Source organism: Pomacea canaliculata, linkage group LG7, assembly GCF_003073045.1.
Source record: "Pomacea canaliculata isolate SZHN2017 linkage group LG7, ASM307304v1, whole genome shotgun sequence".
Classification (NCBI taxonomy): domain Eukaryota; kingdom Metazoa; phylum Mollusca; class Gastropoda; order Architaenioglossa; family Ampullariidae; genus Pomacea; species Pomacea canaliculata.
Genome location: NC_037596.1, coordinates 22,201,059 through 22,218,887, shown reverse-complemented (window position 1 = coordinate 22,218,887; position 17,829 = coordinate 22,201,059). Strand labels below are relative to the sequence as shown.

The following is a 17,829-nucleotide window of genomic DNA, read 5'->3' as shown; positions in this document are numbered from 1 at the left end:
CACTTCTATATTTTCTTTGTTAGTTTGCACGTGTTTGTGTTATCTGTGCTTCATGAGAGACATGGGAGACGAAAGGAAGCAAAATTGTGGACCAGGTTATCGTTCCTGTTGTACTTCTCCGGCGAAGAGGTACATCCACAAAGTAGCTGTAGTTCGTGTGCAGATATATAAATGTATATATTTTACCTCGGCCTTAGTTTGTTTTGTTTTGTTTTGTTTTTTCCATGAACATCCAGGGTTTTAACAACGAAAAGGATGAGCCCCACTCGTTGACGAACGACGAGAGGCCCGCAGACACAGATGAGAGCGAGGCTCCCCTGGACCGTGTTACCGATGTTCCTACGCCACGCAAACAAGCGCCGCTCACTAAGTGCCGTACGCGGGGCAAACAAGGGCGGTTGGCGTGCCTCCGACATGCACGAGGGATGACGAGAAGGGAAGGAGGGAAGGGGTGAGATACTGGGCGGACCTCGTTAGCTCGACTTGCTGATGACACCAGCACAAACGGCTGCAACCCGCCGCTGTCGCCGGCACGGTGCTGTCGGCCATGATTGATTCTCGGCGAAAGCCACGTCGCCGGAGCCTGCATGTGGGCCAGGCAGTTGTCTCCCTTGTCCTGAGCTGGTTGAAGATGGGGGCGCTGTGGTGGAGACGGCGCGAGTGGTTTCTAAACTGACATTCGAGTAGCCGAGGGCTGCTTGGAGCAGCTCCTCTCGGGGGAAGGCGACACAGAAAAGGATGGCGGAGGTGGGGTGCGTGGGGTGGGGAGATGCAGAATTTAGAACTCGTGTACCATAAAAGCTGTTTCCTAAATTCTTTAGATTATTGCCCTTGCTTATTCACATCTGAAATTTAAGCACAAGATGTTCAGAAAACTCCTTGAGAAAAGAAGGTAGAAGGATTGAAAGAAACAGAGTAAGGTAAAATAAGGTAAACGGTTAAAGGTCGTCCCCTAAACTTTTTAAAATCTTAGGATTTGAGTTAATGTTAGAGACCTCGCTGTTCTCGGGGGGCCAGCTGTTTGTGAGGGTGGTGCCTCCTTTCCTTCGCTACCTTCCCCAACCTTATATGGAGTCAGGTACCCATTCTTCATTCCCGCCAGCTTGGTCTGGGAGAAGTTTGCTGCGCCACACGGGTATCGAACTGACGCGCTTGCGGGTTCGAGGTCAGTTCTCTAACGTCTCAGCTATCCGCTTTCCTGCTTGTCACGTGGTAACTTAAAGCGCGCTGCGCCACACGGATATCGAACCGGACGCCTCGGTTCGACCGCCAGTGTACTAACTACTCGGCTTTCCGCTTTCCCTGTATAATAGGGGCTGATGCCTTTTCTTGTCGTACTTTAACGGTTCTCTTTTTTTCATCATCCTTTTAATAGTTCTCTCTTCCTCTTTTGTTATCTTTTTAATAGTTCTCTCCCTCTGCCCCTTAACTGTGAACAATTGTGGGGGAGGACATGCTGAGTTGCAACAATGGCGAAGACACTCCATGGAACCCCCTCATTAGGTCTCCCAAGTGGCGGTCTGTCCACTCTCCGATGTTAATCAATTCTCACTTTTTCTGTTTGCCTTGTCCACGTCCTTCCTCCACACATCCCTGGAGGACTGTCTTGGGCAGTTAGTCATGCCGAGGGACATGCCCGATCCAAACCAGTTTCCGTCTTTTGACGATGGAGAGCAGATGGTTGTTGAAACCCACCAGGGTGGTGACTAGACTGCGAACAAATTTGTTTGTTGTTACCTGTAGTTACCTGTAGGAGATTTGGAGCGGCCTCATTTCATCTCCATGGTCTGAATCTTCCTCTCATATCGGTCAACAGGGTCCATGTTTGGAGGGTCTCCACCTCAGGTCAATTCAAGTTCATGGCGGCGAATTCAACTTCTTCTGAAAGAACTCGGCAACTTGTGGGTCTCGTACCTAGCGGGGTATAGTAGTCCACCCACCTGTGAATTTACAACCTGAACTTGAGTACGACTTGTTTCTCGGATGAAAATAAGAGGAGGGTGAAGACTGGGGTAGAGACGAGAGAATGAGGGGGAAAGAAGTCTACAGATGTCATAAGTACTGTCACAAACCTGATATTTTGTGTAAATCAGATGGGGAGGGAACAGAAAACGGACAAGTGGGAGGACAGAGGGTGACTTTCGGGGAAGTGTGTGGGTATGTTCTTGTCTCTGGGATGTAACGATGTCATTTAGAGGCTCCACTGGTAGAAATTAGGAAGACTGCGGCTGAGGAAAGGTATGATTTTTGCTATTTTATATTTTGTTCTGGAGTATTCCAGAAAGGTTCCTGGCAATGTTCCTGGGGACTGTGTAGTTGTGTCCTGATCAGACTTGTTACAAGATTGTAATTCATACAAAAACTGTTGATGTAATTCTCCGTCAGTTTTGTTTAGGAATCTTTGAGTGTGGAAGTTTTGGATCGAATGTAAATTATTTAGTGAGGAATATTTGATTACTAGTATTGTAAATTAAAGCTGAGTGATTATTAGATTTTAACGGCTGTACTTTTCTATCCAGTTTTTTTTTCATTTTCTTTCTTTTATCTGTTCCAGCTGTAAACATGAAGGCGGAAAATTTCAATATAAGACTTATCTTTAAGGAGGAATTATGGTTTTAATGTGCTTCGTTGGTTCGTTCGTTGCTTCATTGGTTTGCTCGTTCGTTGGTTCGTTTGTTCGTTGCTTTGTTGGTTCGTTCGTTCATTGGTTCCTTCGTTTGTTTGTTCGTTAGTTCGTTTGTTTGTTCATTTGTTTTTTGAACGATTTTTGTGAAAGTTTATAGCTCTTAAAATTATATCAAAGCTACCTCAACACAACCCAGCATAAACTTCACGCTTTGGTAAGATTCTTAACATTTTAAAGTCTGCATTATTGCTGCAATATGCTTTGTAGCTCTCATAACATGTCCACCCAACCTGTCAAGCTTAATATTGACATGTGTAGACTTCAGCGACCTCTGACCCGTACTATCTGTAACAGCTTCAACATTTTCAGCTTCAAAATACAGAGAACAACAACTGTGGTGCGTGACCAGCAAGTTTATTCTTGCCTATGACAGCGTGGATGGATGGGAAGATGGATGCACAGCCACTGAGGTGCTGCGGCGGACCGTCCAGTCACCGCAGCCAATGGTGTGACTCGTGGGTAGGAGAGAGAGACCGGCAACTTGTCCACTAACGATTTTTCTGTTCCAGCTTTTCTCATTCTAATGGAGTCCTTCCTTGTGGCCGCTGTTGTAACATGTTGTCAGGCTGTTGTAGGCGGCTCCCGCCGCCGCCGTAAAAGCCTGTGACAGGCTTGGCTGCATTCCGATGGATTTCCATTTTCCGCTATTCCGTGTTGATGCACAGAGACGAACGGGCCCATCTGTCCATCATCCTACGAGGAGGAAGAGATGGGGAGAAGTGGCATCACGCTGGACATGACAGTCTGGCAGACACTAAAGCCAAGTTTTAGGGCCTTGCGATCACAGAGCGACAAGAAGACAGTTGAGGCTCTGTGGGAGTCAAGGCGCATGCCCAGCCTCGCTTCCGCTCGCTGCTCCTGATGTTGGTAATGATGAGGCAGGTGGAGAGACAGGACCTGCCCAGCTTCTGTATTTTATCCTAGAACTTTTTAATTTACTTCCTGGGAGAAATCTCTTGCTAAATCCTCCAAGCACACGATCACCACCTGCAATTCCATGTCAGAAAGAGTGAAGGACAAACTGATTTTATTTGATGGAAGATGGTCATGGGTCCGGCAGGTGATGGTCATTCTGAACTCAGTCTTCCCTACATACAGGTTTCCAGTGACGAAGTTTACCTGACATTTTATTCCTGTCCTCTCTGAAGTACAAGTTCTGCTACCTCTCTGTTGAGAAGAGGTCAGTAAGGTCACTTCCTCTCAACGTTTTCACTATTTTGTTTTTTCAATGGTTGGTTTCCTAGAGACTTTGTGGTTTAGGTCATCACAGGGAGAAAAACCCGATAGTGGAAATACTTTGTCAGATTTTCTTGACTACAGACACTAAAGGGAAAGGGAGGGAACATGTTCCCTCTTGCTGCATCGCAAGGGATGGATGGAGACATTACCGGAGCACGGCAATTCCGACATTCGCCAGTCCACATCAGCCAGTCTTTGCGGCGATTTCCCCATTCCCCAGTCAGTCCATTCCCCAGTCTGTCTATCTTCTCAGTCTTTACGGAAATTGTAACGATCGCAAGTCTTTCCACGCAAGTGAGTCTTCGGGCAGTTTCACGACCTAGCCAGTCCATCCGGGCAAGTCTTGACCCCACGAACCCGTACAGGAGGTAGTTGTAGCAATTCCATTTCTTACAGACAAACTACCAACTGACACCTAACCATTGTTGTCAGAGGTTCTACATGTAGGACAGATGTGACTTTCCCTGTTAAGGAGGGAAAGAAATGAGTTCAAAGGGGGAAAGTAAGCCGACGATGAACCTGCAGGAAATCCGACAGGAAGGGATGGAGGGAGCGGCCGTTGCTACTTACTGCAGCCTCAGCCTCCGCCTGTCCGGGAAGAGCTCACAGCATCACAGACAAGAAAAAAACGGAAGATACGTTATCCTCGTCTGTGCCACTAAAGTAAATATCCTTTGCTTGCTTAAAATCTCTGGCAGTAATCAGCGCCTCCCCACACAGTCGCCATCGGCTGTGCACACGACCCGCTTCTCGAGGACGCGTCGCCATGACGACGCTGCTGTGCAGGTCTACTGGTGTCTGGCACCGACCTCAGTCCGTGGGTTTTACTTCTGTACTTACACGGCCTTAAGGTCTATCAGTTGTGTGTTAATCACCCGCTGGACAAGGGTTTCATCTAGATGAGAGGCCAGAGGCGGGGATGATGCGTGGACTGATGGTTTGTGGGTAAAACTTGGAACTGAGGGTGATGGGTTCAAAACCCGTCTAGGCAGATGCTCGCAAAACTCTTCCTACTCAGATCTTTGTTACATATTCACATGGCGGTGTACATGAAACTGTATTGTCAGAGGATTGACAATGTCTGTATGTATGTAACATTATATTGTAAGAGATTTGATTTAATTTATTTTATAAATGAGTTTTAACAGAGAGCATTATGGAGCGATCTCAATAGTGTAAATAACAATTAAAATTACACGTGTCTCGAGGTACATGTACTTTAGCGTCAAGTTTATTTTTGGAAATAACCTTTGTAATAGAAATTAATTCAGAACCGGGTAGCACAACCACCCCACAAAGACACCCATTAAAGACGTGGGCGTCGTATTAAAGGGCGAGCGTGTGAAAACTCGACCCGCTCGGTCGTTGGTGCTCACAACTTGTAAAATATAAAACACACACACACACACACATATACACACACACATATACATACACACCTTTCGTTGTTATTTTTTTAAGATGAAAAGAAGCAAAAAATAAAACGAGGCTGAAAGACGGGTGTGGCTGAGTAAAAGTTAATCTCTCTAAAAACATTTTTAATACTTGGTTGCACACCCACACACAGAGATCTGTAAAGCACGTGTGTGTGTGTGTCTGTGTGTGTATGTCTGTGTGTGTGTGTGTCCATGCCTGTGTGTGTGTGTGTCTAAGCCGCTGTTCAAAGGGTTTCCCCGAGCAGGACTGGTACAGCGGGTGGCGGTCCATCGATTGGCGGGTGCGCGCCATCAGTCGGCGGCGAGGATGCTGGTCCTGCAGCGGGCGTCAGCGCTGCTGATGGGCGTCACGTGGATTAGCGCCCTCCCTCCAATGTCCCCCTGGCACGGCACGAGCCGTTGTGACAACAAGCGGGTCCTCGTCTGGCGAGGGCAGGAAACGTTGCATTTAATTAAACACAAGAAACGAGGGGCCTCGTTATTTCTCACTCCATTCTTCACCAGTCCACGGTCTCGGCTGCTTTAGGGTGGAAGCCGGAAAAAAGACTTTTTGTCTGCTTTTGATGGCTGATGCAGGAATAAACCCCGGCTTAAACAGAACTAAACTCCACTTCATTCACATTCCTTTCGTACAGCAACACCTCGCCTTTCATGTGACAGGGGGAGGGACAAAAACAAGTTCTTAAGGCGAATTTTTCGGGCGTTGCCTTTCCTGGGTAAAAGATGTTTATTTACGATGATCGTCGGTAAGACGAACATAACATATTGTTGCACACGATGAGGTGTGTAGGGTGACATTACTAAAAGAAGTGATAATTATATGTATGTAAAATGTACATTATCTTCAGAAAAGTAGTTAAAGATATTAGATTGAAATGGCTTCGAACCAGAGTCACGAATAGAATACTGGGGACAAAAATAACTTTATTTACCATGGGGCTAAAGAAGGACGATGTTTGTGATGACTGTAGATGTAAATAAACCCAAGATTTCCGGCAAAACTTTCAAAATGACCTGTCAAACAGCTGTGGGATTGTGACAAAGATGATTTTAAGTGAATACATTGTTTTTTTTGGATGCAGTAATAACTTGAAGACAGATGCTGTACTGGACTCAATCTTACTGCTTGATAAATCATAATATAATTCTACAAATTAAAAAAAAATACCCCATTCATTGGGATATTGCAGCATAGATATAAACTTGAACTTTTCCATGCATACTTGGAAATGGAAGAGGAAAGAATTAGAAAACAGAGGCCACCTTAACATGCAACTTGTCCAGAATTCAAAGAGTGACTTGTATACATACATGTTGACATGCATTACTTTATCTGTTTGTTATCTTGCAATGAGTACAAATTGTTTACGTATATAACGTGTTAAGTCTATAGTGTGATTATGGAAAATAAATGTTAAATATTAAAAAAAAGACATTGTAATGACAACATCATAACTCAAAGACATTGTAATGTCTAGAGACGTTTGATAAGCAGCCCAAAGAAGATTCCATCCACCGATATTTTGCCGTAGGCGTAGAGATGGACCATCTGTCCGGGTTCAAGGGTCACGACGCATGTGATGCTTGCCGACCCTCGTCTGTCTGAAGGAAGGTGTAGAGAATCAGGTGATACGACGAATTCTTATACCAGTAGCCCAGAGCCAACCAGTCGGCGTGGCCCTGCTCCTTCTTGCGGTAGGAGAGTGTGAAGGAGAGGATGTAGACACCGGGCACAGACACCATGAAGCAGCCGGTGGACGGGTCGTAGCCATCGCCATGGTTCTCCACCACATCCTCGAACTTGACCACGCTTTTCTCATCAATATCAGCATTGCCTACAGCGTGGAAAGAAACTGCTTTCTCGTCACGACCTGAAAAATGAAGGAAACTTTCGAAACTACTTTTGTTTATCTATTAGTACACTTTCAAATAACTTCAAGTATTTTCGTTTCACACCTAAGCTTATATACACGTGTAACAAAGCAGTATCTCTTGTTCCATCTACACACTATCTACACACACTCAGGTCACACTATACACAGATATTTATACATCCTATGTATACACCATACACACAGACATATTTATACATCCCATGTACACACTACACACAGAAACCAAACATTCACCAAAGAACAATCACAATAAGTATCAATGTCAACAGTCAGTTTCACTGTCTTACCAATGGTTGTGTTCAAGGCCTCCATGTGCGCTGTCACGGTTGACTTCACAGCGCAGTCCTTATCTGAGGTCAGGAAGGTCAGGGTCAGGGTTCAAATGTTAAAATAAATAAAATGTTCAAATGTGAAATAACTATACAACATAGACTTGGTTAGTACACACATACACACACAAACAAACAAACACAACAAACAAACAGCATAGAGTGTTAACTTGATACACATACACACGCGTACTCTGTCTCTCACCTGCACACACACACACAAGCATGTGTACAGGTCACCAGGTCAAACAGTCACACTGCTTACACACCTGATTCTCACCACAAGACACCTTCTCTCTCTCTTACCAATCTCTGTGTCGAGGGCGAGTAGGTCTGTTTGAAGTTTTCCGACGGTCGACTTCAAAGCGTAGTCGCCGGCTGCAATCATTCAGGTCAAGGCCATATTCACAACAATACTAACAATAAAAACCTAATAGTTAAAATAAGAAACACATGTACACACATAACAATAATCATACACACTACACGTTCAAGTCCACGCGCAGTATTCACGCCTCAGTCCATCAACATTCTATTCTGAAGCCGTCAATCTCTTTCTTTGTTGTTTCGCCGAAAATATTCAGGTGACAATCATTCTCGTCTCTAGAGTCTAGAGTACGCACTCACAGCAGGTTGTCTTGCTCTCTCTGTCTTACAAACACGTCAACATATCCAGTCAACAAAAGGACAAACAAACAACTAATAAACAAGTGTCAGACAGACACTCCCTCTCTCTTACCAATCGTTGTATTCAGGGCTTGCAAGTCCGACTTCAAAGCGCAGTCGTCAGCTGTAATCATTCAGCAAACACACAAACAAACACACAAACAAACACACAACACAATCATGTGTACACGTCACCAAGTCAAACAATCTATGAAAAGGTATTGTGGTCTCAATGAACGCAGCTCAGCTCTGTTGTAAAATATTTGATAGGTAAGTGCACTACTCTGACCTCGTTCACTGCCATTGTACTGACCTGACTCTTGCTGGCTGTCAGCTGCTGACCCAAAGGTCAATGTCACTAACACTGCCAGGGTCGTGATGGTCATTGTGAACCCTGGAACATGACATTGACAGAAGATAGACATACATACTGTCTGACACTGACTTGAGTACACATTGACCTGTGACAATGACCTCTTGACCTCCCGTGGACACTGCAGTGAATGACACAGCATCAGGACACAGGACACGTAGCGAGGACATGTACTCAAGACACAGGACACGTAGCAAGGAAGCAGTGCTCATTGTCAACATCATAATAATAATAATAATAATAATAATAATAATAATTTGACAATAACTTATCAACACAGTGTGAACTATGTCCACATCATTGCTTTCTCAGTTCATGGTTTCTACAGTTCTTGTCACTGAGTTGTTTTGCTGAGACAAGACAGTTGTGTGTACTATAGTTGTTATTTTTTTAGTATTGAAAGAGAGAAGGTCGTCGTGTTGGTGTGAGTTCGTTCTCAAGTATTTCGGACCGCGGACCACTTTACTTCAGTAAAAAATATGGCGGACCACCAACTGCACCAAGGTCTAAAAATCAGTCTGTACTATGAATTTCAAATTTAAATTGCAGCATTCGTTTCATTACAATTCTAAACTAAATGTACTTCTGTGACAGTAGTAGTATAAACTACCTACCTCGTTCTTTGTAATAAAATGGTTGCGAGGACATCCCTTTAAAAACTTTGCTGACATATACGACTGTCAGCCGCGGACCACTGACCATACTTTGAAACTAACTTTGAGAAGGTTGTCAGGTGTATACTGCTGGCGCCTCTTGTAGGGAATGAGGTTGTTGTCCGAAACTCCGGAACAACCTTTGGGTAAAGGGCATTTAGTACTATTCGGAAGAACAGCAGCGAAACTGAGTGTCTGACCACATACAGGTACTGAAATATAGCATCATGAACTAGTGTCCGTCGTGGTATAAATATTTTGAATATATCAGCGTACTATCAGGTACAGCAGCGACACCAAACGTCTCGTCATGAAGCTAAGAAAAATCAAGCCTATCGGTCACGTGAATCTTCGATTGGCAGTTGACTTGAAATAAGATCACTCACTTGGACATCAAGACTGTATGACTAAAATAAGTAACTGCAGATGAACACGGAGTGATGAAAACAACTCACCCATCGATGATGTTTGGAAGAAGACTTAGCGACAGGATGTCCCGAGGAAATGTGTTTGAGACGAGGAGACAAGACGGTCCTTCTGTCCTTCTGTGCCACTCACGTCAGCCACCCGGAAAAGTGAGGATTCTTCCTCTGTACCAAACTTCCTTTCTTTCTTCCGGTCGCCACGTGTAACACCTATTTACTGGACAGTTTATGGTCCCCCCCACCCGGCCCCAGCCGTACGTGAATGGCGGAGTTAGGGTTTCACCCCCTTCGACTGGCCCCCCCCCCTGTGGGGAATGGGACAGCGAGACGACTGCCACGTCACCCCCACCCGAGGTGGCTCCAGTTTCAACAGCTCGCGGTTGGTTTTCCCCAACATTACCCAAAACTATTTTCTACAAAGACTCCAGTGGATGAACTACACGTGGCAACAGGTGTCTGATTTCAGCATCGGGCAAAGGTTTGGACGACAGTGGAAACTTCACAAAATGTACTGGGCAACCTACCTACAGAAAATAGCACACTGAGCTCTCTGTCTGTTACTTACTGCACAAGCACACAAACACACTGGTAGTGAAACATTTATAGACACACAAACATACACACACACACATGTCCATACAACCCATACACACACACAAGGTACCGACACGCACACCAATGTGTATGGTTCGAGCTCTGGTAGCTCTAAACCTTCTTCTGTCTGTGTGTCTTGACCTCTGAACCTTCCACTTCTATATCTTTGTCTAGAACTCTAAACCTTCCCCTCCTGTCTATATTTTTGATGTCGAATTTCTTCGAGTCTTCTGCTAAAATTGCAGTTTGTTGATGGCAGTCCTGTCATACATCGTCTCTATGTTTGTTCTGTCTTCTCCCAGACACACCCACTGCTGCCCTCGTCATGTTCTTGTTCAACTTGTGTCTGTCCTTGCTTTGCAATGTTCCCACCCCATCAGTGTCTGTGTCTGTGTGTGCTAATAATGGTGTAACTGTGTAACTATGTTGGTAAATGTGTTTACATTATTGTAAAAATACCTAGGAATAAGGATTCAATAAGATTCAATTATTTCTTGACGTGTCCATCTATTTATAGTGTTTTAAATGTATAAACTATTGAGACCAAAGGTTTAACACAGTTATTCTTTAAGACAAGAACATCCACATCACACAAGGAGGGTGAATGACGGGAGGTTACCTACACACATCCACTTTGTGAACTAATTTAAAACATCCTCCGTGCAGCGAGTAGAGCCTAAAGTTTCACAGACAAATCTGTTTAAAAGCTGCAAATAATTACAGATTTTTCAAAGTTTGGGTTTCTTTCATGTTCGCCCATTTACTCGTCTCCACGCACGCGCACAATGGGATTGAACTTTCTGCACGTGCAAAAAACGCTCCTTTTGGCCGGGCCGGGAATCGATCAGCTTAAATTCACACCATAAACAGTCGTGTCCGCCCCGCGGGGACTCGTGCAGCCATGTGATTGGCCAAATCTCGCCTGCCAGCCAGCTTCCTGTTTGCACGCGCCAATGCAAGGTAAGTACAGTAGACGCTTAGGGGCCAGAAAGGCCAGGAGAGGCAACACGATGCAAGGCAAGGAAGGGTAATGAATGCAAAGCAAGGAAGGGTAATGGATGCAATGCAAAAAGAAAGGATAATGCACGACAAGTAAGGGTAATGCAATGAAAAGCAGGAATGGTAATGAATGTAAGGCAAGGATGGGTAATGGATCAGGGCTTCTGCTAAGGCTAAATTCTTTGGGGTCCCAGGGACCCTTTCTTCAGATTTTTAAGGGGTCCCTGTTCTTCGCCCAAATTTGGAGGAGACCCCATTGACGAAAATTGAAGGGGTCCTCCGAACTTTTAATGCGACTGTACGCAATTTTTTGCGTAAGCAGAAGCCCTGCTGGATGTAAGGGAAGGATGGGTAATTGAAACAAAGCAAGGAAGGATAATGAAATCAAGGCAAGGAAGGGTAATTAATGCCTCGCAAGAAAGGGTAATGAATGCAAGGCAAGGAAGGGAGTGAATGCAAGGTAAAGTAGGGTAATGAATGCAAGGCAAGGAAGGGTAATGAATGTAAGGAAAGAAAGGGTAATGCAATGCAACTGAAGCCACGAGTGAAAGCAAGGTAAGTAAGGGAATGCTTTGGGTCAGGAAGGTCGAAGCGTGACGAGGAAAGAAAGACCGAGGAAAAGTTCAGCATGGCGAGGGAAGAAATTACAAAAAAGAAATCACTGTTGATGCAAGCTAATTGAAGTGAGGCAAGGAAAGGCAAAGAAAGATACATTCAGTTCGAGGCTAGCAAGGCAGAGGCAAGGCAAGGCAAGGAAAAGCCTGTTCAACTCGGGGCTAGTCAAGGCGAGGCAGGGTTAGGGTAGACCGTTAGAGGTAAGGAGAAGCAGTACAAAGCAAGACGAGGCAGTGGTGAGGGACGTATACCAAAATTATAAATCACACAGTAATGTGTGTGTGATAATGTGTACATAATGACAAGACTAATCGTGGCGGTTGGCTAAAGAGATAATATCCTTTAAAATTTTGATAAAACGGGAACAGTATATCATAAAAGAATGTTGATGACGTGTCAAGTAAAAGATTTCGAACAGAAACAAACACAAACACACTGCCGGCTGGAAGTGTCAAGTGGTCAGTGTGTGTAAGGACATAAGTCTTGGCAGTGCCGTCCCGAATCCACGTGACTGAAACCTCGGCTGTGCTCAGTACCGATCTGTGTCCACGTGACAGTAGGCAGTACTCACCTACGTCCACGTGACTCACGCCAGGCTGAGCAACAACCCCCCGATGATGCTGGTCACGTGATCCCAGCGCCACGTCGGCAGAGGCCCACATGATGAAGTAGCTGTTTACAAGACAACACAGACCAACAGGCCCACATGAAATAAAGTGTTTAATGGACAAAACATACTCGTGTCGACAGAGGCCAGCATGGTTAAAGTGAACTGTTCACAAGACAGACTTGTGTGGACGGAGGCCCACATGAATTAACGTGCACTGTGGGCAAGTGAGACAGACTCCTAAACTAACAAACAGTGCACCCGACACTGTACTCAAAGTACACCAATCAACAAACCTCCTGTCCCCACCGACCAATCTGCCCTCTTTCTTTCTATTCTGATTTTAATTACTGGGAAGGGAGTGCTGCCATGTACATGCATTCATCATCTCCTCGTTAATTCAAAACATTTCCTTCATTCCAAAAACAAAAATCTCTTTTAAAATTTCGGAGTGTGGATAAAATTCAATCAAGACATTTTTCTTAAAAAAAAACCTGTTTTCTTTGAAATAACATTTACAAAATTGTGCAGAAAACAAAGCAGCGCAAGCAAACATAACGGACAGATTTGAAAGCCAAGCGGGTACAGCGATGCAAGGATGCAAGTAAAACTATACTCAAACACCAACAAGAGCACATAACCGAGAGAGAATCAATTTTGAAGGAACATTCGCCGCGGTCCTCATTAAGGTGCTGATGGCTTTGAAAGAGTCAACGACAGACGAACTCTGCCGAGCACTTAGTCAACTCCACGACACTAAAACGATTGGCGCAGACGGGAATTACCATAAATGTAGAAAATGTTTCATTCAGACACAGTTTTATGTTACGGGCGCAGGTCCTAACCAAAGGAGGGAGGGAAGAAGGAGGGAGGGGAATGGGCATGGCGGTGTGCAGGGGATGCAGTTATTTATAGCCGTTTATTGCAGTTATCATCGTGTCCACATTTCCGATGATGTAAAGAGACGGGAGATAGCGGCTTGCTTGCAGGTCAACTGCATGTGATGCGAGTGAGAGCAATTTATGGGCAGATTTCGGAGGGTCGTGTGGTTTAGCGAGGGAAGCTGTGGCGGGATGATGCCTGGGCCGGCGTGCATGGACCTTTCTTAAACAGGTTTTGTCTTAAACAGGTTTTGTCTTAAACAGTTTTTGTCTTAGACAGTTTTTTTTCTTAAACAGTTTTTTGTCTTAGACAGTTTTTGTCTTAAACAGTTTATCTCCTCGTCGTAATGGCGGGCGCGAAGGAAATTCTTGCTTTTGCATTCCTGGTTTTTTTAATTGTATGGACAGACATCGACAGAGAGAAGAGTGAATGATGGATGTTGGTACGAGAATTCGCCTGCCAAAGATGCATGAAAATATTGTTATTAATTATTCTAAGACTGGTTTCTTGAGCTTATACGTGCAGATAAATCATAGACATGTACAACTGGACTGCTGTCTGTCTGCCAAGACCAACACTTAGCCTCTTGATCTGCTGTTAGTCTCGGCGAGCCTAAACAATGAATGTGAATGAACCGGAAGCTGTGTCGTCTCATGCCTCGTTTTAGCAGGTAAATGGAGAAAATCATCTGCCAGCAGTCAAGGGATATTAGTTTGTGACGCAGACATCCAGCACATAAAATCTTATAAACTGTAAAATATGTAATCTATTTATAGAATATACATAGGCATTTCTGTGAATGTATGTAATGTGTATTTATAAACTACACACATAGTATACAATCGTGTTGTGTAAAGGTGAGTTTGTGTCTGGCTGATGGCGAGAGGAAGGGTGGATGACCAAAAGAAACATGGCGAAGGTCAGTAGAGAGAGAACTTTCCAGAAACTGTCCTGGAACAACATTGGCTGAACTTGGTGCTGACAGACAAAGGTGAAGGTCTCTAGTGGATGTCATGTACCCCCGAGGTACGAAGAGGACTAAAGTGTTTGTGTCTGAGGGCGTTAGTGTGGATGTTAGTGTACACGTGCCTGTATGTCTATGTGTTTGAGTGTGCATGTACTTGTATATGCATTGTGTGTGTGTGTGTGTGTGACTGTGTGCATGTCAGCGTGTCCGTGCCTGTGGTTAGTCTGACCTTCATGACCTTGTGATGTTCTGACGTTTCCGGTCGCCGTTTAGCGGCGGTTAGCGCTGGCTCAGCAACCGGAAGAAGAGGTCGGGTGGTGGAGGACACTGGAGGTAGAGGCATCGTCTCCTCTAAGGACGGGCTAACGGGAAGGTCCGGGGGTAGGGGATGGTGGCACGCATGCGCATATTGATTGGCTGGTAGCACGTGCCGCTGGCGCCCCCTACACGGCTTACACGTCTCCCCAACCCCTTGGTCTCTTCGTTCTGTCGCCCTGGCAACCTCTGGCTACGCTAATCCGACTTAATCAGTCCCGCCAGGCCGTCAGTGAACTGTGACGAGACTTGTCGTGACTTCTCGTGACCGGCGTGTCGTGACCAGCTTCGCGGAGCGTGTCGATTCTTGACGTCAGACGGGTGTGGCCGGTCCGGAGTCGGGGTGGGGAGATGGGGGTCGGGTAGCTTTGTACCTGAGCACATGTGTGCTCTCGCTGTCAGGTGCATGGCGGGAATGTTGCGAAGAACTGCGACTCGTTTCAAATACTTTCTATAAAACGGTTTCTATCCTTTAATTTGTCGTCGTGTGATGACATGTTTCTCAAATATTTTCTCAAATGGTTTTCAAATACTTTTCTAGATGTTTTCTTAAATAATTTCATGACACACAGTTTCCGTCTCTGCTTTGTAAGGGAGAGAAAGACAAAATGAGTGACTGTGTGTGTACCATTCTGTTCCTCCTACTTCTACTTCCTTCTCTCTTTCTCTCACTTGTCGCCCTCAAGTGCTGCAGTCCACGAGTACTACATACACTGCAAGCTACAAGTGCTACGGACAGCACGTGCTGCCTGGGGGCAAAGGTCGTACTACAGGCGACAAGTGTTACAAGTGCTGCAGGGGCCGGGGATGAAGGGAGGTACACCATCAGTGCGGTCAACAGTTAGGCACGCCGCCGCCGTCGTCGTCGTCCAGCCGCAGGGAACGGTAAACACTGCCGCAGACATGCGGATGCATCGCGATTACCTCCCCTGCCAGCCCAGCCGCCGGTGCTCGCCCTTTTCTTCCGCCCCACCCCACACCTTTTTACCGTCATCGCCGTCATCAGTTCTCTTAATTTTGCTATCACCTAAACGTCATCATCGATAATATTCTATTAACAACAATGCATTTTTGGGTGGGGGGATCTTTATTAGCAGCACATCATCGTCGTCATCAGCAACAGTGACAAGTACGCCTCTTCCACTCAGTCCTATCATCGTTGTCATTAACTGTCATCATCAGTAGCATTTAATCAGAGTGAATCGTGGCATCCACCCTGTCGTCATCAGTAACATTGAGAGCGAATCCTGTCGTCTCTGTCATCCACTCTTATATTGTCATCATCTGTAACCTCCATTCTTGCCGCATTCAGCACTTGATGCATGCAGCCTGTGTCTCTGGCAGTGTTTCTTACGTGTAACCGTTGACACAGGCAGCAGTACCTCTCGGCCGTGCGGGATTCTGTTACTCTTCAACGCAGAATGTCTACTACGCCCTCACCAACCCTCGCCCCACACCTTCCCTGTTGACTGAACCGTGGAGCTGGTTGACCAAGGTGAAGGAGTAAACAGTCTGTTCATTGTTCACTGGGGAACCTTGTTAAGCGGGTAGATGCCTGAGTCCACTGGTGTGAACTAAATTCCATGAGATCTCCCCGACTACTGGCGCATGGAACGACTGCCACCTATGGGACGAAGTGACCTGAGCTGACCCCACCCGACCCAGCAGTCAGATGAAGCTTGTGACCCTTTGTCACACTGCGTCACCCACACGGACACCCGCTATTGGGAACACAGGAGATTTTGACCGGAGGGTAAGTGGAGGGGGAGTGTGGATGGGGTGCACACTGCAGAAGAATTACGGGCCTGATCACCTGCACACAGTCGCTAAAACAATTGTCCTCCATGCCAAGCTATCGTCACGCAAGCTGACGACTAATAGCTTTGTGATAGAAACATTGTATTTCCTCCTCGTTGTAACTATCATCATCAGCAGCAGCAGAACAAGAAGAACAGAGGGAAGAACAAGAAGAAGAACAAGAACAATAAAAAGAAGAAGAACAAAAACAGAAAGAGCAATAAAAAGAAGAACAACAAAAACAAGAACAACAAAAAGAGGAACAAGAAGAAGAACAAGAAAAACAGCAAGAACAACAAAAAGATGAACAAGAAGAAAAAGAACAAGTACTAGAAGAAGAACAATAAAAAAAAAGAACAAAAACAGCAACAACAACAACAAGAACAACAACAACAAAAACAAAACGAAGAACACGAAAAACAAAAAGAACAAAAACAGGAACAAGAACTTTAAAAATCTGTCTCTCCGCCACCAAAGCCTCGGACTGGCATCAACGTCTGCGCCGTCGCGTTCTCGCTTCAGTGGACACGACCATCCTCCTCGCTCCCACTGCCTCCCCCCTCCTCCCTGACTACGTCACCAAAACGTGCGTAGCGCGTACCACCCACATTTGTCAAAGAGTCTAAACAACTAAACAGGGTTCCATCGATCCCCGGAGGTACCAAGCTCCCAACCACTGGCGCTGGCTTGCGTGGAGAGGAGGAGAAGTAGTTTAGCAGTATTTACATTCATTTTCTCGCATTTTCTCGCGAGCTGCGTGAGTGACACAAGCACCCTACCACGTGTCAGCGGTGTTGACACTACGGACACGACAGCGGGTGCTCGCAGGCCCTCGCCATTGCCTGGGATCCTGACTTGGGGCTGTTCTCGCTGACAGGATAGGAACCACAGACACAATAGGTCAGGATATAGAAATCCTGTCAACGGACGTGTCGATGGGGGGCAGGGGGAGGTGACGAGGTGGCCACCCTACGATGATTGAGGGTGGGTTACTTGAAGTGCTGGCGATAGAGTATATCTATCTCTGGACTACTTCAAAGTGACGTATCTGGATTGTTTGGAGGTAACTACAGAAAATTTGGTCCTGCGAAAAAATTCAAATAAAATCAAATCAAACGATATACGCACGGTATCACAATGGAGGAAGAAATCAGGTGTTAATGGGATAATGTATTCAAGTCTCAGAGTAAATAATAACAGGAATGAATGTGTTTACATCTACACACTTACAATGTGTAAACACAAACATTTGCATGTCCTGGGTGTAGGTCTTACGGGTACTCGCCGACAGCTGCAACACCGCAGTGTCACGAGGAAGGGACCGAGGGCATGTTCCGGAGACGCACAGGGG

General features: G+C 45.5%; 1 protein-coding gene across 2 annotated transcripts; it reads right to left on the bottom strand.

The window, feature by feature from the left end:
• Positions 1 to 6,064: 6,064 nt before the first annotated feature.
• On the bottom strand, positions 6,065 to 9,835 carry LOC112568715. 2 transcript variants are annotated; one of them, XM_025246166.1, is made up of 6 exons: positions 9,733 to 9,835; positions 8,565 to 8,645; positions 8,325 to 8,375; positions 7,892 to 7,963; positions 7,544 to 7,606; positions 6,065 to 7,232 (listed from the first exon to the last, which is right to left on the bottom strand). In XM_025246166.1, exons 1-6 carry the CDS (start codon positions 9,734 to 9,736, stop codon positions 6,928 to 6,930), a joined length of 576 nt encoding a protein of 191 aa, XP_025101951.1. In that variant the 5' UTR covers positions 9,737 to 9,835; the 3' UTR covers positions 6,065 to 6,927. The 2 variants fall into 2 exon arrangements, with proteins under 2 accessions (XP_025101951.1, XP_025101952.1); XM_025246167.1 differs by lacking the exon at positions 7,892 to 7,963.
• Between the last annotated feature and the right edge of the window lie 7,994 nt (positions 9,836 to 17,829).

Coding starts and splice junctions, on each gene's coding strand:
- LOC112568715 (XM_025246166.1), bottom strand. Junction 8,376..8,564: donor TGACAGCCAGCAAGAGTCAG/GTCAGTACAATG, acceptor GAATGATTACAG/CTGACGACTGCGCTTTGAAG. Junction 7,233..7,543: donor GGCCTTGAACACAACCATTG/GTAAGACAGTGA, acceptor TTCATTTTTCAG/GTCGTGACGAGAAAGCAGTT.